Raw genomic sequence first — 22,662 nt, 5'->3', positions numbered from 1 at the left:
AGCAAAGATGAAAGTGTAGACCTTGTTTTGAGGGTTAGGGTTAAATATTGTTAACTATGCTTTTATCACAACAAATGGGCAATTTACCAACTGCAGATGGTTTCTGGGAAGATGATATTGAGCAGAGATCCATGCAGGGACTAAAGGAACAAAAGGATATTAGAAACTCAGCCTGCTGCAGGATATATCCATTACTGCCATCATCTTTATTTCCTTGTCAGCACTACAAAGGTTTTGCTACCTTTGTAGTGCTGACAAGGAAATAAAGATACAAACTATTGACATCAGGCAACACTTTTTTAAATAAAGGTGTTAAATATATCTTTCCCCTACTTTTGTGATGCTTCATATATTTTCCAGGCAATGACATCCAAATTGTATCAAATTACAAAGCAGCCAGGGTTCATTACTATTATCTGTCCAATACCTCTAGAGACAGCACACGTGAAACCAACAGTGCAAAGTACCATTTGCAATTGTGACCGCACTCTCCTCCAGTCTCTTCAGAGACCAGGTGCAAAGAGCTTTTATCGATTGACTGGAAGAAAGATTATGTGTCTTTTATTGTCTGTCACTGTACCATCTGAAAAAACATACAATATAATGTATCTCTTCCCTTTAGTATTAGATATGTTGGACATAATTAGAAATTAAACATACACATTTATAAATTTGTATAAACACTTATGTATGCATAGGTTCCTGAATTAAGACCATTTAGATTAAATCTGAAAAACATGTGCCACTTTGCTTGCTTCATCATGTAAAGTCTCTAGGTCTGGTGGTATTAAAAGTGCAAACATTACTTGCATTGCATGCTCATGTCCACTAGAGTGTAGTAGAGGATAAATAAGTCTTTCAACCCTCTAGTGTGGTCACAATGGTTCATTCATTCCTCTGTGTCCTGTAGACAAAGAGGATATGAAAGAGAGACTTCTGCTTGTCTGAGAGAGGAAGTTGTTTTGAAATCCTGAGTGTTTGGTATCTTAACTTGAAATAGTAAATTATACTCCTTTCCACATGGACTTTTAATGTGTCTGTGAGAATAAATTTGAATTACTGTGAGCCAAAAACTCACAGTAATGTTATAGGGAACATTGTGTTTCATGAAAGAAAAGGTTGTAATGTGTGATAATAAAACACTTCACATAATGTACAGAAGTGAAAAGAAGAGTAAAACATTTGCTATTTCTGAGACAAAGCTTGGCTCTGCCTTTGTGTTCTGCTTTCCTGTATGAAGCTCTGAGGGGGTTAACAGGACATGGAGACAGTTGGGCCGCACCCACTGAGCTGATTTGAATAACGCCGGCATTTGGCGCGAGGCTCAGAGGAGCCGGCCTTTCTACATACAGGCTGTGACACCACTCCCCTCCCTGAGCACCCTGGAGTGGCGGGAAATGCTTGACAGAAAGAGAAGCTGAATTATAGAGAAGTATATCTGTACTTGCTGGACTCAAGAAGCTTTTGCACATCTACTCTGTACATGCAGTTACTGGGTTGCCCTGGAAAGGTGTCAGATACAAATTATACCTTAGAAAAGGGACAGAGAAAAAGAAAGGAGGAAGAACAAGCAACACGCCCCCCTCCCTGTTTTGGCGCGAGACGGATAGAGAGATAATGCTCTCTCAGTGGTAGACTGTGGGTGGAGACAAAAGCAGGCATGAGTGGAGTGGGACAGAACAAAGAGGGTAGCAGCCTGGACTACCCCCTACTCCTTATCAAGGCCCCACCCCCCAAACACGCAGCCTGGAGGCTCGAAGCAAGACTGATGACTATAACCTTAATCAGTCCTTCAAAGCAACCACTCAGGCTTGTTTGCCATCACCAAATTCTTTGTTCTTTTGAGGTTCTACTTGATTTTGGCTTGAACCCCTACCCAGTTTCCATGCACATGTACACACACACACACACACACATACACACGCTATTAAACACAAGCAGAGGCCTTTCTTCCTTTTCTCATTGGGATAAGAGTTGGCGATCGTCCATGGTAAAGGACTCATATGAAGGTCATTTCATCACAGACCATTAACGGCATCCACATTGCACTCAAGTGACATAATTGGATTTGTTGTTATTGGCTTTCAGAGAGGCAACAGTCTAGATCTATCCCACCCTCCTAAATCTTTAGTGTAAGTGGGTGGCAGCTGACTGAGCACTAGCTTCTTCTCGTCAGCGAGCAGAAAAAGCAGAGCAGTGGTTCCTCTCACTTCCTGCCTCCAATGGCTTTGACACAAAAACAGGAAGTGTGTGTTGCCTGTGTATTTCCTTATAACAGTGTCTGTCTGTCTGTGATTCACACACAGGCACATAGTGTGGTAGAGGAAAGCAGGGCACTGATTATTACATAAGCTCCACAGTGGTGGTCACTCAGGCCTTGACTACAACAGCAGTCACATTCAGAAGCAGGCTGAAAAGAAGGAATTGTAACCATGCAGAACAAACAGAGGCATCTATACACTATACATTCACCATCTGATAACAGACAATCTGATAACTGACTTTGTATGGGTGTGTATGTGTGTTTGTATCTGCATTTTAAGCATTTAAATGTATATTGATGCAAATACACTCTCCATATACACTCTTACACTGCAGTAATTGCTCAATAAATTAGCTTTTGATGTGTTTGTGGTGGGGGGTGCTGATTAGTGGGGGCCTGACTGAGGTGGAGACAAAGACCACAAGCAGTAAAGTAGAGAGATCTAGAGGGGGTTATAGTGGTGGTGAGGCGACAACGATGAGGTCTGCAGGGGGTTAAAGGGGACAAGGGAGGGGTAAAGCCCCTCTCTCAGTAGCTTGGGGGTAGAATGAGGTGGGGGTTGGTGGTTAGTGGAACTCAATGGGACTAAATTCAAAAGATGCAGCAAGTGTCCCAACTTCAACTGAAGCAACCTTACACCACCAGGCCAAACAATGGAACATCTGCTGGCTGACAAAGCCAGCAGTTCACTGTGAGAGCAGCAGTGGCTGTGTTTTAAACTGCTACTCAGTGGATAAAACCCCCTCAGCAATAGCAACAGGTTTCAACATATTCCTTAGATCATAGATACTTGGCATCGAATTACTTCCCTTGGCACATCTGATTAGATTGCCTCACCTCATTTTGAAAGCATAAAATACTTTTTAATGTGATGTAGAATGTAAGTTGATTCTATTCAAAAGTAGTTTTGGAACATGCTGAATTGCATCCCTGTTTGTGCTTCATGTCCTGGTTTCAGAAACCTGGATAAGTATTCCTTTCAGTTTTGAGAATGATACTCATCTCAAATAAAAATCTAGGCACTGTGTCATACAAATATCTGATCTTGCTGAAAGTATACATTGACCTGCTCCTCCCTATCTACTCCAGTGACTGTGCCACCCAGATTCTTCTTTACCTCAGTGTGGTGTTCAATACTGTGGACCATGACATTTAAATAGACCTGTACAGGGTTGGTGTTGATGGTACTGCACTGAAATGATTCCCATCCTACCTCAAAAATAGAAGCTTCTCTGTCAACATAGGCATTTTTTCCTCTTCCCTAGCTCATTTCAAGGTTTCATCCTAGGTCCCATTCTTTCCTTTATATACGTGCTTCCTTGTAGTCAAATGATTTTTTTTTAAACAAGTAATTTCCTTCCACTGTTATCCCAATGACATTCAGTTTTATCTCCCGCTGAAACCAAACAGCCTGTCCGACCTATTCAGCCTCTTGAACTGCCTTGAGGACATAACGTGTTGGATGGAACAAAACTTTATAAATTTGAATGAAGGCAAGTTTGAAGTTGTCCAATTTGGCCCTGCTGACTTTGACAAAGTGATTATAGTCTTGGCAACCTCTCCACCCTTTTCAAACCTCATGTCAAAAACCTAGGTGTGATAATTGATTCTGCCTTAAAGTTTGACAAAGTTAATGCAGTAATGAAAGCTATTGTTACCCTCTTACTGTTGCCAGAATGTGTGTCCAGTGTTCCCCTTGAAGCTCTGTTTTGGCCTCAACCAGCACCTGGGGATAATACCAAGCTTTTTAGATGCTAGATGCACCACTGTGTTTACCAGCTTGTTGCCTGTGTACCGTTTACTGACTATAAGAATTGTAAAAATGGACCAAAACAGAAAAGTTGTGGGCTGAAAAAAACAAAGCAAAACAATGAGCTGAAAGGCACAAACATGCTCCGTAGAACTGAGGGGAACTGCAGTCAGTGTTAATTCTTCTGTGATTTAGTCATCACACAACCCCATTCACATAAAAGTGTTCTTTAAAGCAGCTCTAAGAATGTTTTACTTTAATTTTATTGTCTGTTGCTCTTGTCTCACAGTACCAGAGAAGCCAAACTCAACAGTGAGATTAATGCAGAAAGTCCAGGCTTCCAGACACCCAAGTGACTTCATCCCAACCAACTGAAGTAAATCAAATGGTCCAGAAATGACAATGAGAGGATGAAAACAGAGGAACCAAACAGAAACTGGATACTGTTGAGTCACGTATACAGGCATGTCAATGTGACCACAATATCCTGAATATAATCAAAACTAGAACACTAGTGTGCATGTAAACATATATTGCAAGATACTGGCATCTTAAATTGTGCACCCTCACCCTTTCTCACCCTGCGTGTATGTGTGTTAGGAGGGGTGGGGGGTTGCCGGGATGAGGCCAGCACAACAGTTCCCACTACTGAGGCCCTCTTGCCCCCTCTCTCCTCCTGCTTATCCATTAACCAGCACCATGGTTACATCAGCGCTGCTAAAGCTCCCTCTTACATCTCCAGTGGCCAAAGACCCTATAGAAACAAATGACTCATGTTTGTTTCTATAGATATATGTATGTGTCCTTTTTTTCCTTGTCACCCATTCTTAATTGCCAGATTTATTATCAGCGCCTCATGTACAGTGTTGGCTGTGTATTCGTTTGTTTATCCAGCAACTGTTGGACTGTCCATCTTTAGCGTGATTGTGTCATAGGTGCGGGTCAGAGAGTTTAGTGTGAGCCACTGACAGCTCATGCAGTGTGATGGTTTGAAGACCTTTTGATGGGTTCATTATAATCAGAGCTGCAGTGTGTCTGGGCCCAGATGGCAGCAGTGTTTACACTAACGGGATTAGGATTAGCTCCAGATTAGACAGGCGAGTTGAAAGGCCTGCTCCACTGACACGACATGGCAGCCCGGCCCCACGCTACCCCTCCTGAATTTATCTCTGATACTACTAAACAACAACAGACAAGATAGCTGTCAACTGTGGAGGGTAAGGAAGGTACTGTCAGAAAGTGGCAGCTACAGAAAAAGCCTGGGAGACTGTTGTGCTGCACAACAGGTGCCACACAGGAACTGACACCTAGTGTGTTCATTTGGTTTTAAGGCAGACCAATTTGTTTGACTGGCTGAGGTTTAAAGTAAAGCACTGCTTTTAGCTAGGGCCAGATGTATCCAGAGAGAGAGGAACATATACAGCCTGTTCCCACTGAATCATCACTGTTATGTAACACTGGCCTTAGGATGGGGAGGGTGAGCAACGCAGACAGTGAGAGAAACTGAGCTCAGAAGACTGACCTAGATCAGCAAATGGTGGAGATAAGTACCTGAGGGGAGGGCCAGCAAACCATTCCTGAGGGGGGCTGTCAGGGAAGAGGGGATATAGAGAGGAAGACTGGGAAACATGAAGTTAGTAGCAAAGACAGAGAGAAACAGGTAGACAGGAGGTTTAAAAAATGTGATTTCTTGCATGCCAGCATATTCATGGGTTGTTGTTTTTTTTTCAGTGGTAGGCTCACAGCCTCATTAGGTTCAGATGGACAGTAGCCGCACAAGCCCGGCTGAGTTCCAGTGACACAATCAGGCTGGAATGTGGGTCAGTAGGCAGAGAGATGGAGGACTGCGATCAGGGAAAGTTTTCTGTAAGCTTGTCTGTGTGTATGTATGTGCCCCCACAAGCAGATGTGTGTCCCTCTGTATCTGCATCCCTTTCCACTTATGTTTTCCACATCTTCCTTGACCGTCAGCTTGAAAATAGAATAAGGGGAAGGGTGTGTGTTGAGTGTTGAGTAAGACGTGCATGTAGCTGCATGAAATATTTTCACACAACCTGAACCAAGTCTCCTAATGGGAGATTATTCAATTCCTCTACAGCTCATTCTTACACAGCAGATCACAAGTTATCATAAGATAAGCCTATTTCTCTTCCGCCTATATTATATGTCCTATATTCATGCACATGTAGGTCAGAGATAAGCAGCCAGTTCAACCATGCTCTTAGAATCACAAACCAGTGCTGTCTGTTTATGGTCCGTTTCCTCCTCTGGCTCACTGTGTAAACATGCAATGTATACACGCCATACAAGTCAGGCCAGTCAGAACCCAACCAGTTAACATGGTGGAAATATTGCTCAATGTGCCTGTGTGTCTGTGTGTTTTTTTCTCTTTTAAAGTGCAGAGGTAAGAGATTCATTACAGCGTCAGCGAACGGGATGTTAACAGTTGCGAAAATGTAGCCTCCCTCTTTCCAGTAACACTGATGTACTTTATGAGTTGCTCAATTAAATGCCTGCAAAAGTAAGTTTCAATTCACATCATATTATTCACTTTTCAAACTGCAGATTTACACTTGTGTGACCTGATTGGTGGTTTTTCAGCAAGAAATGCCGGAGTGGCGAGTATGACTGGTGGTGCTCCTTTCTTATCAGCTTTCTCCTTTACTGCCAATGTTAGCAGGTAGTCATTGTTCTGAGGTAATGCAGTGTGTGCCAAAGGTAACACATGCACAAACACACTGATTATACATTCACTCTCATACAAAAATGAGGTCATAGGAATATTATTAGGGTGAAATTACCACACAGCTATATGTTATGAAGTAAATTAGGGAGGGTTACACACCCTCATGCATACATTAATATGTGATTTCCTAGGTAGTCAGTTTTATAGTAGCTTTCCAGGGAACATTCTTCTCTTATCTCACCTAGTTACACAGTCCAGATCTGCTTTGTTAAACACAGTTTGAATAAATTAGCCTATAAATCATAGAAGTTAAGTATTCAATTAAAGCATTTCCTGAGCATTATTGCGTGTTAAAGCAGAATGATCCTTTAAATCTAGCAAATAGTGAGCTATGAGGTCTTCTAACCTTCCCAAGTGTCACAGCCAAGAAAGATATATTTTCAGAAAAGGGAAGATCATTCAGATTGCTTTTTACACAAGCGTGTGTGGTGTGTAGACAGAAGTGGTATAAATCAGACATAGGCGGCCCTCTGCTCAGGCAAATCATCAATTCTCCACAGTCCCACCCTCACTGCACACATATGACTGGCCACCAACAAAGCTGTCACATGCTGTCCTGCTGTCTGGGGAATATGTATGATGCAGCAGATCCCCTCTTACATATCGGATATATGTATATTATAGTGGACAGAAAGGTTGAACTGTTTGGGACTAACTTTATCATGGGAAAGAAGCCCTCAAATGTGGGAAATAAAAGACATATCTGGTAAAAGAAGACACCCACGCTCTGAAAATGTGTGTGAAAGTGATCACACATACACTTCAGGAGTTGATCTGTGTGGGCGTGACATGAACTTGAGAGCAGACAATCTGGATGAGCAAGTTTGTGGAGTTTAACCGTCAGTGCAGAGCATCCCACAAGACAAAGAGATCCTCTTACCTCATTGTTTCCTTTGGGAAAAACGTGCCCATTTTTTGAAACATAGAATCATCATAACCACTAAGTGTTTATGGTCAGCATTAGCACACACGCAGCTGCTATTGAGAACCTCATACCAGTTTGAGTCATTTTTATCTTTTAACTCCAAATGAACAATTGTAATCTATGAGTCGAGAAAATGATTTGACCATATCTTTAACAATCTCTCTGGGTATTTCAAGCTGTTTATTTTTTTCAAGCCTGTTTACTTTAGTTCCCAAAAAGTGATAACATGGAGATATGATCTTTCCCGAAACACCAGCAATATTCTCATTTGCATCCCCTGAAACGCTCTGTGTACAGAACATATCTGTGTTGTATAATGTTATTGTCATAATTTGAATCAGCAACTAACAATGAATTTTATGGAGAAAGTCTTTGAACCTCGACTACACTGTTAAGTTAATCATTGATTTCCTATTGTGCTGCCTCAGATGAATTCATAGTTGGTAGGTAACAGGAAACGTATAAGACGTGTTACTCCTATCTGGTCCAGGACCTGATATCTGATTGCATTTTGCTTTCACTTCCTGATGTAGTATACAGTACAAACAGCCCAGCAGCTGCAGCTGAGGCCAGTCAAAGGAGTTGTCTGATTTGTTTACTGTGGCTAGACTTGATCATAAATCCACTAAATCTTGTATACTTGATATGCTGGATGAACTGCTCTCAGTTCACCAAGGGAATATGTATATATATATTTATGACAAAGCACTGAGTTCTGCAGGAATCTTATAAAGATTTCTTAATAAAAATGTACTAAAGTCAAAACAGTTGTGGCCATATGTTGTTCTCATTATAATCTATTGTAGTTGGGATAATCTAACTGAGCCTGCTGAGACAAAAGAGTTGTTTTTTGTAAAGGAAATATACAACTGTGCCAGGAATAGTGCCCTCAGGGCTGAAAATGGGGCACTGAGAGTGAACACAGGCAGGTCAAACACCAACCAATCTCAGCCATAACAAGGACCAGTGAGGTGTGAGACGGTTGGAGTTCAGGGTGTGTCTGACTCCTCTGTCAGGCTGTGCTTGAATGAAATGGTTGTTTGAGTTTATAATATAAATGACTGGAGCTCAAACTTGAATCATCCAGGCACGCAGAGACTCGTCAGTGAGGTCATCAATAGGGCAGCATCATTCAGGAACTCACTTTCTTATATAAGGAATTGCATATTATGCAAGACGTTAGTGCATGCTAGTCCATTTAGTTCAATTTTATCCAGAGTGAATTCCATAAGGGGAGCAGTGTCTTTCTTACGGCCTGAACTCAATATGCTGTGATGCCAGGTTAGTGTTAGTTTTAGGGTGTTGGCGTGCCTGTAAAGGTAACCACAATATACAGTATGTCCATGTGGGGATTTTGACATGACAGTTATAAATTCCACTGGGGCTGAAACAAGGAAATCTTAGCTTTTTTCTGTGTACTCTTAGATTACTATTTAAAGTTCCTGCTTGCTAAAAACTGTGCTTTTCTTCTTGTTTCTTCACTTGAATGTTCAACCCTCATTGTCCAGAATGATGTATGTGCAGCGTTTGACACTAGATAGGCTGATTTCTCATTCATCTGTTGTGCTCACTTGATATCTGAGGTTAAAGTGTGTACATAGAAGCATGATTTTGTGACATCACATCCAAGGGGAGCTGCATCTGATCAGCATGAATACCTACATGGAATACAAAACAAGTAATGTTAATAAAAGGCATGTCAAATAATAAATACAATGGGGTACGAGGGAAGTCCCATCCAATAATGTAGAAATTGCTATGGCACTTTTTTTCCTTTGCAGGCCATTTTACAGCCATGCTTCACAGCCATGAAGCAGTGCTCTTCTCTGACTGCATACCTGTGTGAATAGCACTGCACTGGATCCCAGCAGCAGTCCACACAACCTGTCTCCGGACTCAGGGGACTGTTCTAAAGATACCGATTGTACTGTATGTGTGTGTGAGTGTAACCTAATTCAGAGCACATCAGGTGCCCAGCATGCAGCAGCCACTGCAGAGGGGTGGATCTACGACAGTATCACACACTCACACTTCAAGGGCAAGTCTCAAGGACAAGCTTTGTCTAACCTTCTTTAAACCAGCAGCTGGCGCATAAGACACACTAGTTTATACAACAGATACCGCAAAGTGACACAGAGGTGAGAAATCAACCAGTTGGCTCATTTTTTTATGATCTGCCCTCATTCAAAGCTAGTTTGGGGGTGTTGCTGGAGAGGCAGTGGCACATCAGCATGTGGTGGATCTTCCCCACGCTGTCAGTGTGAGGAGTTATGGATAAGCGTTATTTGTTACATCTGCCTTGAAACTTTGAATCAGGATTTCACTTTGGTGTGAATTTTCCTTAGTTTGACATAGAAACGAATAGGCACTAGTTTTGACATGAGCTCAAATCCAATCTGATGGAGAGGTCAAAATGTTCTGATGCAGGATTGTCACTTCAGAAAAAAACAAAGACAAAACAGGAACTTGTGTTCAACAGTGTAATGTGTTTTATTTAAATAAAAAACAAAGAATTCGGGTTTGTATGCAAATGTGGTATAAAATTTAATGTTGCTGTTAGCATGCTTAAAATCAACCAAAATCAGAAGAAGCATTGTAATTACAAAGTGACGTGTGAATAAAGTACAGCAGTGCTATTTATTACTTTTTTTGTGATTTTTTTCTTATTTTCTTAACAAAATAGAAGCTCCTCGGTGCCTGCTGGCACGTCATCCAGGAGGAGAAAAATTCGATGCCAACTTTTGATTTTTGTCTCCTTCACCAGGAGTAATAAGCTATAATTTACTCAACATTTTGTACATCAAGCAATCAGTCATTAAACAACAAACTGACTCACTCATTCATATGTACACAGCAAGGCCTTTTTACAATTCACTCCAATGTAAGTGTGCAACGATGAAATGAAGACATTTCAAAGCAACACACACATTCCACACAAATTTCAAAGGCTACAAATTCACTATCACACGGGTAAACTATTAACACGCTCTGCTCTCATTTCCCATCACAGCATACCAGGAAATATCTTGGTCATAGCTATAAAAATCAATTCAATTACCCCCTGTCCATGACTAAGACACTGTGCAACAGAAAGAAAAAAAAACACAGCACACTAACTGCTCCTCCCCAATAACAGGTTCATAGGGCAGCACAGTCAATTCATAGGAAGCCCACAGCATTTTTCCAAACAAAAAATCACAACTATTTACATGAGGCATGTTGTTATAAAAAAAATGGTAGCTTTTCAAAAGTGACAGATAACTTGAGGGAAAAGTTCTGGTCTGTGTGAAGCAGTTTATTTTGGAAGCAGCCTCAAGAGCGCTTCAGTTCAGATAACCTGCGGAGAAGCTGCTGCTGTCGGGATTTGAGGCGCTTCCTCTCCTGGAGCTGCCGTTTCTCCTTGGTGTGCAGCTCCGTGAGGTACTCTGTTGCCTGAGTCAGGATGGCCACCTTCGGAGTCTTGGCTGACTCCAGACCAGGGATCTGATCCCGCAGGGCGAGGAAGCGGGACCTGAGGTCATTCCTCCTCTTCCTCTCCAGGAAGTTGTGATTCCTTCTGCGGTCTGTGTCTTCTGTGTCTGAGTTCTGAGGGGACTCTGATGGGGACGATGTCTGGGAGACACAAGCCGATGAGCTCAGGCGCTGACTGGACCCTGTGCATGTACGTTTGCTTTGAGGTTCTTCCTCATACTCCTCTTCCTCTTCCTCCTCCTCTTCGTCGTCATCTTCTTCTTCGTCTTCTTCTTCAGCTTCTGGCTCACTGTCTGGGGAGCGGGCGGCGTAGTTGTGCTGCTGCCGGTGCACAGACATGTGGAAGCGTTTTGGGCAGGGGTCTGCACGGACCGTGATGGTCACTGGTTTTCGGACATTCACCAGCCGCACCCGGTTCTGCTTGCTCTCCACAGTGACCACATCAATTTCCTCTTCATCATCTGTGATCACATAAGGAAAAACAACCATATACCCATCAATACACATAAAGAAAAAAGTGAGCCTTCTCTTACAAATCAAAATTGAACTAAAAACCAGCTATGAGGAAGTGCATTCCACAGTCAAGCATGCAAATTACTATTGCCCAGTCTGAAAAGGGCAGAGCAGGAGCTGAGGTGTTAACAGCAGTGGTCATTCATGCCAAAGCTTGCAGGAATTCAAGCTTTTGTCATGGAGTAAAGAGCATTCATCAACAATTTAAATGAGGAGATCTGCGGGCAGGGGGCATTCCCTAATTTGGGTAATCTGAAAGAGTTGCTCTCATGGTGTAGTAGTAATAAATCAGCAGGACTCGGTCACCCCGCCCCTCTACCGCACTCTGACTGTAATGCAGAGCCAGTGGATGATATTGAAAGGGGGAAATTCAAGCAAAAGTGATGGGGGCGCGGTTTTTAAAAGATTGCATGAGCTTTCAGAATAAGCATGCCGTTGACAAAGCGAGAGCAAAAATTCTGCCTTGAGGTGACTTTGCTGCACTTGATAACCTCGCTGCACCAAAGACCAGTTATTATGCAACAGCAGAGCAGCTTTCTAAATTACGCATTGTTAGAGGGCAATATAATCCCGAGGCTGGGGCAGGGTGGGGCAATTTAGAGCATGACTGCTTCCTTACCAGAGGAATCAGAGCGAGACTCGGAGCCAGACGACGCCGGCTTCCTGCAGCTGCTTGCCGGGAAGGTGAGAACAGCTGCGGGGTCGACGCAGTCTGTCGCTGAGGTGGCGAGAGGGCCACCGGGGGGCGAGACGCACTGCGCTTTGCTCTGTCTCACGGAGATGTGTGCCACCGGGGGGACGCCGGTCTGTGCCGCAGCTGACAGTCTCCCGTTGACCTTCTCAAGCTGCTTACTAGCAGAGAAACTACTCCACATGCAGTCCTGGATGATGATGGAACTGAGGTTGCCGAACAGCTCCTCCGTGTCCGGGATGAACTGACCCTCACCCTCCTCGTCCTGACCCAAGACGCTGGACAGCCAGCTCCGCTTATGTCCCGAGGAGAGGTGCAGAGCAGCACCGCTCAGAGTCCGGGTTGGAGACATGGGAGGGGTGGGCAGCAACTCGAACTTTTTCCAAATGTCCTCGCTTGGTGCGGTTGACTTGTAAAAATCCTCCTCAGTGTCAAAATCATCGAGAAAATAGTGCTGATAACAGTCGAACTCCATTTTTCAAGCTGATAAAATCCTCAAGTTTATCCCAAAAAATGATCAAATGACACCAGTGGCCTCTGAAGAACAACCTGCGGAAAAAATATCCAGTAATTAGCCTTGATCTTATTTAATTAGTTTCCACCAGATATGATCACAGTTCTAGTATCCATCTAATGGACTATTAGGATAGCCCACTCCTCTTACAGCGTTCTACAAATGGGACCACATTAATAATTGATTGCATCTTGCGGATGCTCTCTTTGCAGTGATGGACTCAAACTGCCCAGCCACACAAGGTTATTACATAATGTAGTTATATATAGGCGTCAACTATAATTCATTGAAGAGGAGAGAACATGGGCTGGGTGCAGACTTAGTTTTGCAGGACTATCCTGCGTTAAACTCACATGGCTGCATTTCCTGAAATGTAGACTGCGCTTTGTTCCATATGTGAACCGGCAAAGCAGAAAAGTGCTTCACAGTCACAGGGAGGGTTCAGCCTCTTACAAAGCCTTCTATTTTCTCAACTGAAACTTTTAAGGCACATACCAGAATAAAACTACTCACCGGCTCTTAGTAAAATCCTAATGCGAAATTCAGGGCATGGAAAATCCCTCGGCAGCTAAAGAGCAAAGTGTCCACTGGTGGAGATCAAGCGGATAAAAGCTGTCCGAGTTGTAGCTGGATCCACACATGCAGTGTTCCCACCCAGTCTGTACTTTGTTTTAGTTTAGCAGAAAAGGCAAAAAAAAAACCATATGCTGAGGCTCAAACAACAAGCACTAGTTCAGTTCCGCCCCACAATGTGTAATAGAAAGCCGCACAGTGCGTTTTTCGCGCCAGTGAGATATCCTGTTATAAGACGATAAAAGTATAGGGAGGAGCCTCGGAAATATCTGCAGCGGTAGATCCGGGTAAGCCCCTTCATTTGCATCAGAGGCGGGGGGAGGCGCACAGCCCCGCCCAGTCTACACCAACAATTATGGTCACAATTCTTGATGGGGATCAATGGTATAGCCTAGTTGTTTTATTAGCAGCAACAGTAGTAGTTATTGAAGAATAAAGTCATTAGCCATGTACCCAAGTAATTGTAGCTGCTCTATACTTGAGTAGGTTATTACCATTATGTATTATACTTTAAGGAGCTTATTGTAACTTTTATTCCATTACATTACCTTTCACAGCTTTAGTTGACCAATTACTTTATTACAATTTTTGGTGTTAAACTAGACATCATAAAAATAATCGAGCAACAATTCTGATAATTGTTCAAAGGCAACTATCAAGAGAAAATGCCAAATATAGTCCCAGCTTCCAAAAAGTAAGGGTTTGCTGGTTTTCTTTTACTATTTTCTGAGACTTTATAGATCAAACAATAAATGATAATGAAATAAATTAATCACCAAATGTATCAATATTAAAATAATTGTTACTTGCTGCTTTTATAATATATGATACTGTACATGTCATACACGTTCTTTGCACAATGAGTACTTTCACTTTTGATACTTTAAGCACACATGCACATGTGTTTGAATGTAGGACTTTGCTTGTAATGCAATATTTTTGATATTGCTTACTTATGTAAAGGATTTGATTACATCCATGCATTGACAAATGATACTATACATAGCACTAAATTCATACTTTAATTTATATGCATTATATCCATGCATTTGAGATTGGCTTCAGATTCAGCAGTTGGCAAAATGACTGTGTCCTGAGGTCTTCAGTATTAAGTCTCTACACTAAGAGATGTAAAGCTGTCATGTCTTAACCTTGGCGCCAAACATTAGTTTTTAGCTGATCCTCTTTCCCCTAATCCCGTTAAAATCAGCAGACCTATGAGGTTTAAAAGAGGGTCAAAGCCCCCTTTCCCAATAGCTCCGACTGATATTATGCCCTTTTCTGTTGATTCATGCTGTTTCTAACTCATTGAAATAGTTACAAATGCTTACCATGATCTGGCTGTTTTTAAAATGTATTAATAATGGACATTTTTTAACCAACAGTTTCACAAAGTTCAATTGGTATAAAAAGTTGTTGATCTGCAGCAGCATGTCTCCCAATGTGAATGACAAAAGACAGGAATTCATTGCAGAAAGACTTTCATTTCCTTATTCAACATCTTGACATAGAAAAGGTAATGGTAATTTAAGGTTGCTTTGCCATCAGCAACACATTTTTATAGTGACGGGTGTGGTGCATTTTAACACAAAAGAGCATACAACAGTTGAGATTCAGCTGCTGGAATGTTGCAGGTGTTGAACTGCTGAGGTGCTTAATCTTCTTCTTCAGCAGCAAACAAGTTAACAACCTAAACAAACATGAGTGTATTTGGCCTGTTTACTGGCCACAGTAACAGCTTTGCCATAGAAAAAGGGGAAGGAAGGACCACCCTGTGGAACCCCAATACACTACCCAGCCTGAAACATTTAATTATTTGAACACTAAAAATGACATAACCATATTGAACCAGGCAATTATTAAGTAGAGACATGATCTGTCTACGTATTGTCTGGAATGAACAAATGCTTTATGGTCACTCGCAAGCAAAAGGTCAAAGTTCACCAACATCTCATGACTAGACAATGCTAGGTCAAAATCGTACACCACCCTTGACCTCAGCCTCTCCCTGTGGAACATATTGATCAGTTTGGTCCATAGCGTGCCCATCACCTCCTTAATTAAGCGTCTCAGTGGACAAGACAAAACCTTTAGCATCCCTGGTTGTATCAGGCCACGTTGATGACACTGATTAGTGATGGACATCTGTTGTCAGCGACTGGCCTGAGGTCAGACACATGTCCCTGACTGCGTGACCACTCCACATCTGAAGTGTGCTGAAGACAATATCAATCAGTGTATTCAGCATCATATCAGGCATAGCAGAAAGATGAAAATAAAAGAGTGTGCAGGGGAATCAAGCCTGTCATGAGAGCAACTTTACTTTGGAACAATTCCATAGTGGCCAATCATATTGCACCAGCAGGAGGGAAATGATAATTTGGCGGCACACTCAAATACAAAACAACATGACTCATGATCTTCTTTTATAGGTAAACATTGCAGAAATGTTAATAATAGCTGACAGAACAGTCCAAAACAAAGTCAGTGTAGTAGCTGTTGTGAGGCTTTTAAACAAAATATTACAAGAACTTCCTCAGCAGACGAAAATTATATATACCCACATTTCCTTTTTTCCATCTGAAACTACAATCTACATTAAAACGCAAACTGTATAAGAACTCAGACTTTTCTTGGAACTTAGCTATATTGATCTGGGACTCGGGACTTACTTTTGGCATACAAAACATTGATTTGATATCACTTCTAGCAAGATAATCTCACATTTTATTTTTTTAAAGAGTAGTATTAAACACGCAAACCTCAAGGTGTGAAGTTTTGATATGATTTGAAACTGAAATAAATTTAACTTTTTTAACAAAAATATATTTCAGCTTCAAACGTCACCAAATGTGAATGTGAGTTCATTCGCCCAACGAGCGATGATAACAGCCTGTCGATCCTGTAACTTCACAACCTATAATTACACAGTGGACCAACCCTCAATCTGCTATGTTAGGAATATTTCATCACTGCCAAAGAGAAGAAAGAAAAAATGTTGGTCCCATAAAACTCAGATGAGGGCCCTTCTCCTTCTCCTCTCCCTCATGTTCCCTCATTAAAACTCTGAGATCTTTTCCTCAGCAGGGACATTGTTGGGGTAACAATGCTTAACACTAACAATAGCCTGCTCCCCAAGTCTTCTCCCAGCTTAACTTCAAGTACCCGCCATTGTCCTTTATTGCTATAGTAGCATATGTGTGAGAATGCTAAAAGGGGGGTGGGGGGGTCAGGATCCACCTCTGCAGAGTACTCATGTAGTCTCCAACGCCCACTCAGTCGCCTGAAGAATATTGGACACAATGCAGTGAAGGCATTTGGATGGCTTTTGGGGGACTCTGTGGAATCATCCCCATGTGCTATACAAGTGGTGTCCTCCTTTTCCCCACGGCCTTCATGACACAGGAACCCCTAACCCTGATCTCTGACCTTTTTGTCCCATCTAAAAGGAGAAAAAAAAACAATCTGGGGCACGTTTTAAAATGGGACCAGTCAACCAGAGCTCAGAGAAAAGCAATGCAGATTAGAAAGACAACATAAATAATTCACACAAGTGTTATTGCTCCCCAGGGATGTAAAACACCATATTCAGACACACCCCCAAATACCATGAGAGTAAGAATGCCAGCAGGGTGCCAGCTTACCTGCTAACAGTTCACATACCAAACATCCATATCTGAAGTGCATGCATTACATCAGGCTTTCACTGACGATGTTATCACTTGTCTTTTCATTTCTTCCTCAGGAAAGTCTGCAAAACTAAAAAGATTAGCTGTGTTGAAAAGTAACTAAGTATATTTACTCAAATACTGTACTTAAGTACAATTTTGTGTTACTTCTATTTTACTTGAATATTTCAATTTGATGCTACTTTATATTTCCACTACACCACTACAGTTATTTTACAGCTTTAGTTACTTTTCAGATGAATATTTCACATATTCAAATGGCCACTACCACACATCTTAGATCATGATGAATAAAGGACATTCACATGCAATAAATATATTGGGTATTGGGCACATTAGTGCTATGTTTGCCAATGAAAGTGAATTTTACATCACATTACAGTAGTACAACTCAAAGCAAGCTGTCATTTTTTAAAGCATGTTTTTAAAAAGTTAGGAGGAGTGAGAACTTCATGTGAAGTCCAAACATAACTGTAACAGCTGAAGAAGTGGACAGACAATTGTGTACAACCACTGGTTCATTGCAGCACACATGGGCTGACTTAGGCTGCCACCTGGTGTTTTCTACTTGTAAATGTACCTTAACAACTAAGGGATTGCCCAGTGGCTGAAGTGCTCAGATGATCAAATTAGGTAAATTACAATGTACAGTAAGTATTTTATTCAAAATGTTAAATAAAAGTACTGAAGTATATCAGCAAAATGTAAGCTACTTCAATTATTTAAAGCAATAAGATAAACTAATTGTGTGTAGTCATGCTGTTATATTACTAAATTATTGTTATTTATGTATTAGTATGTGTAATCTATAAAACTGCACTGTATTTTGTAAGCTTATCATATTTTATTATGTACAATAAAGTAACTAATATAGCTGTCTAACAAGGGTAATAGTGTAAAACAGTAAAAAGTATAAAAGTATTGTAAAGTAGGCTATGTCAAAATTGTACTTTAATTAATGTGTGTAAATTGCTTTTCACCACTGATTGCCTCGTGTTGAGGATGTCCGTGAGGCAAACTGATGAGGTCATGAGATGATTAAAAACATACGAAAAAGACAAAACATCATCACTATTTCCTTCTTTCTTTCCCAGACTTTTTCAATAAAGTCTTAATATTAACATTAATATTTACAACTATTAAAATCTGAGAATGGGACATCGGGGTTTTTTTAAACTGCTGCCAATTTATAGACATTTCCGATGTGGTTTGAGAGGTCAAAAGAAGCCATGGTGCCACTTTAAAGGGTCACTGGCCAGTGCCAGTAGATGGCGCCATGGTAAAAGTTTTAACATCAGGTTATTTAAGGTTTGGTCAGGTTTTAGACTACAGATATTCTTCAGTCCTGCAAAGTAACTAAGCACATTTAATCAAGTACAATTCTATATTTTTTTTATTACTTTATAATTCTACACTTTTTTACACCACTGGATTCCCTTTTTACACCTCCTAGGGATGCAAATACCTCATACCAGTATGAAAAGACTGTAAGACATCCAAACTATTACCCATAAGTTACTTCTTCCTTCATCACTGTCAGCCTCTGCACTGGGTCATCCACATCATACCCTGTCTACTTTTGGTCATAATATGGTATAAAATAAACATACAGTACCAGTCAAAAGTTTGGACACACTTTCCCATCCACATCAATGAGAAAGTGAAAGTGTGAGACACAGCATCCATCCGAGCAACCAACCAAGAGCTGGAAGCCTGGCTAGCTGCAGTGAATAAGACCTGGAAAGTTTAAGGCCTGGATATAACAACATGGTATCCTACAATAGATTCTGTGGCCTCTCTTGATCTATAAGATCACATCTCCACAGTCAAGGGCTTTGAGAGGGTTCCCACAGGCTAGTCCTGCAGGTTCCTACAGGAGCCTGAGGGTCTATATAGGAACCCAGCATTACTTTGTATGGGAGGAATTCATTTTTACACATACTAGGGAGGTGTTGCAATACTAATACTGAGAGTCCTGTGACCCAAAGTTTCTCAGGCAGGCATCAAGGTCAGGACAGGATGGAAATGGAGGGCAGCAAAGGCAGTGGACGTTGCTGAGTCGTGGCAAAGGCACAGGTCGCTGGTAGGAGCAGTGTCTCTTGGAAGGGCTGGCCTGGGTAGAAACTTAACACCATACTACCAAAAGGCGCAGGGAAACGAGATTTCCAGAAAGATAATTTGAAGTTCCAGACAGTTGTGGCTTGCCAAAGAAGGCAAGTGGTAGAGTGCAAAGTCTCATGGGCCTAGCTATGTCCCATTGAATAAAACTCTTAATCCAGGTAGACTGTGACATTATACCAAGCCCATCCAACTTCCAGATAGGGAACCTAGAGCATATTTTCAGCTGCTGTTTGAAAGCCCTGAATGAGGGGCACTACTTTTGGTACCATATCCTGTTAGCCATAGTGGACACAATCTGCTGTGCTCCAACACCCAGTAAAGAAGTCTGTCTCTTTTATCTGGGCAATCCATGGTCAAGACAACCTATAGAGCTGAAAGATGACCAGGGGAAACAACTGAAGTTCTCAGAAACTATTCCCACAACTACGCTAAGGCCAGACATGGTGCTAGTCTTGGGAGCCTCCAAGCAGGTCATTCTTTTGGAGCTCCCCATTGCTTGGGAGGCCAACGACAGGAAGAGGGCAAAGTACGTTGAGCTAGTCGAAGAATGCCAAAGCCCATTGAGGTGAAATGCAGAGGATTTGCAGGCCAGTGCCTCTGCAGAGCCTACAACACACTCGGCATCACAACAGGCCAAGTGACATCAAGTTGGCCACCCAAACAGCAGAAGTTGTGCCAAGGTGATGTGAAACAGGGAGGAGAGCAATGGGTGGGGTGGTGCTACGTGGACACAAGCAACCCTGGCTTGATCAACCCTGGCTGGGTCTCCTGGGTGAGAATGTCTGATTGTTAAAAGACCTGAAACAACTAATGACCCCAGGTAACATCACTGAAATATTATTTTACCAATAAATAAATAACTTTTAAAAATGCAGTTTTAACACAAAAGAGTGCGCATGTACATGGTTTGTCATTAAACATAATGTAAATATCCCCAGAAAGAGAGAAAAAAATGTTAACGTGGTTATTTGCAAGTACAAAACGTATTTGTGTCTGTCCTATAAACATTAAGCTATGTAAAGTTGTTCAAAAATGCAGCTGACTCAGGAGCGCAGGTGGTAGAGCACATACCATATACGCAGCTGACCCTGGTTTGAATCCCGGTCGGAGGTCCTTTGCTGCATGTCACACCCCCCTCTCTCTCCCATGTTTCCTGTCTGTCTACTACTTAATAAAGGTGTCTGACAAAATCTATATAAAAAAAATGCATCTGACTCAACTGTGTTACATACTAGTGTATCAGCCCCCTGCTTGAATTTGAACAAATATCAAAATCTAAATGTATTAAAGTCAAAGTTATGGAGGGCTTCTTGTGTCTTGTGATTCAACTGTAAAGGGATGAAAGGGCCCCAGATAAAACTAGATTTTAATTTTCATTAATTAATTTATTTAATGTCTTAATAATTTGGGGCATACAGAGTATGTACTCGGTCATATAAAACAACCTCAAACTCTTGAAGAAGCAGAAGAAGCTTTTACTAATGTATTTGAGAATGTTGTTCAGGATCAGTCCAGTCAGATGGTGACTGAGATGGTGAAGAGAGGAAAGTATAACAAGAAATTGTCACTCATATGGTGTCATGCCTTGTGACACTTGTGGTGTGTCGACACTTATTCTCAAAGGCTTCTCCTTGATCTACTGTGGCTTGGATTGGTCCTCATGATAACAGCAAATGAGCAAATGTACATGTTGTTTTATGAAAACTCATTACCCTCACTCACTGTAAGATGTTTTTGCGCAAATAATTAGAGAGTGTTTGTGTCTATATGTAAAGTGGAAAAAACAATGAATCATATTTAGAAAGGAGGCAACAAACAAATTGAATAAAACAACAGTGAACAGCCAGGTGACACAAGGCTCCATGTTTTAAGCTGAGACACAAGATAGAATATGAGAAATGCTCCATCACCACATTTTGCTGGAAAAGAAATAAAGGTGGTACTGTGCCAGTAAAAATTGCAGTGGTATTAAATATTGTGCAACTTAAAGACTGAATTCCTATTTAACCTCCTTACATTCACTGCACATTCAGTCCCCTGTCCAAAGTGAAACACAGCTTTACTGAAATCTGTCATTACATAAAATGCTTTAATGTGACCTGTTTTTAAGCATTGTAGAAGTGAATATGTAAGTAAACAGGTGGCATCTGGTTTCAGGAAAAGCTCCCAGGTTGCACACACAAAATGTCAACCACAATAATAGACCCAAGCCTTCTCTCTGGACTTGACTTGTTGTATATTGTCTGCATTGTGATATACTGAAATCACAGAAGCATGAGAAGACTTCACTGTCACCATGTGATATTTATACTGCTTTTACTACTTACCTGCAACATTGCTGAATTTGGTTATGAAGGCAGAGATAGTGTTGACACATCATTCTCCCAATAGGAGAAATCCCATTTTGTGTCTCTTGTCTGACAACATGACTGTAGCAGATATAATAGGTTTTATTTCACTGCTGGATCACAGCAACAAGTTGCAAAATAAGGAAACCAATGAGGAATGTTTAATAGCAGGTTTTCATGCATTATGAAAAAACTGTGGATGTTAAAACAGATTTTGTGGATGCAGTTGACCATAAGCAGCATAATCTCTCTTGTATGGCAGCACTCTGTTTAGGAATTCTACTGCCAGAAGGAGAAAAATACTCAGGGAAACCTTATCGTGCTTCAGAAACATTTATGTCTATCATTCAGATGAATTGGCTTGTTTACAGTATTCTGTGGCCCAATTAACAAATGGTATTCCCCTGCTTCATGTATAATTAATAATGATTAAACATGAAATTATTCTGCACTGTGATACTGTGTGTGTATGTAGAGAAAAGTAACTGCCAACCCCTGACAGCATTACATTATCAAAGAGATAATGTAAGATAGCAGGACTAACACCCCTCACCCCCACCCCACCCCCTTCAATTTGAAGTTATGTCAAAGAGAACTCATGCGTGCTTTGTAATCGCCAGAGGAAGCTTATGATCTCTCATATTGCTCTTAAAAGGCCTTGAGAGTGAAAAGTAGACCATTTTTGACAAAAAATTAAAACACACTCTCAACTCTGGATTTACTGGATTTTTTCTGGAACTGTCAAACATATCACATGATCAGTTTCTTCAGTACATATTATCAGGATAAAGTTATGTAGAAATGAGTTTTGTGGACCAACAGTCTATTGCCCACCACATAAAAAAATTCCTAAAAAAAAAGAAAAATCTCTTTCCTCTAACTTTCAATAAAAGTAAACATTTAAAGGGAAATCTGGCTAAAGCTAGATTGGTGACACTGCATATTTTTCAGTCTTACAATATTGTCAATATCTTTACTTTAAATGAAAAAAACCAAACATGTTAAACAAGGAAAATATATTAAAATACATTATATTCATACAAAGATTTTAAACAAAC

General features: G+C 41.1%; 1 protein-coding gene across 1 annotated transcript; it reads right to left on the bottom strand.

The window, feature by feature from the left end:
• Window positions 1-10,156: 10,156 nt before the first annotated feature.
• On the bottom strand, window positions 10,157-13,599 carry LOC128375369 (protein L-Myc-1b-like). The gene is made up of 3 exons (XM_053335705.1): window positions 13,387-13,599; window positions 12,288-12,908; window positions 10,157-11,616 (listed from the first exon to the last, which is right to left on the bottom strand). The coding sequence occupies exons 2-3, from the start codon at window positions 12,832-12,834 to the stop codon at window positions 10,997-10,999; spliced, it is 1,167 nt and encodes a 388-aa protein (XP_053191680.1). The 5' UTR covers window positions 12,835-12,908; window positions 13,387-13,599; the 3' UTR covers window positions 10,157-10,996.
• Window positions 13,600-22,662: the final 9,063 nt, after the last annotated feature.

The sequence above is a fragment of the Scomber japonicus genome, chromosome 16 (assembly GCF_027409825.1).
Source record: "Scomber japonicus isolate fScoJap1 chromosome 16, fScoJap1.pri, whole genome shotgun sequence".
Classification (NCBI taxonomy): Eukaryota; Metazoa; Chordata; class Actinopteri; order Scombriformes; family Scombridae; genus Scomber; species Scomber japonicus.
Note: the sequence above shows the minus strand (reverse complement) of the source record. Positions and strands in the feature narration are given on the sequence as shown.

What these genes read in the sequence shown, in the direction of transcription:
- LOC128375369 (XM_053335705.1), bottom strand. Translation starts at nt 12,834, where the DNA reads ATGGAGTTCGACTGTTATCAGCACTATTTTCTCGATGATTTTGACACT. An exon ending in GTCTCGCTCTGATTCCTCTG is followed by an intron (nt 11,617 to 12,287) that starts GTAAGGAAGCAG and finishes ATGTGATCACAG; the next exon opens with ATGATGAAGAGGAAATTGAT.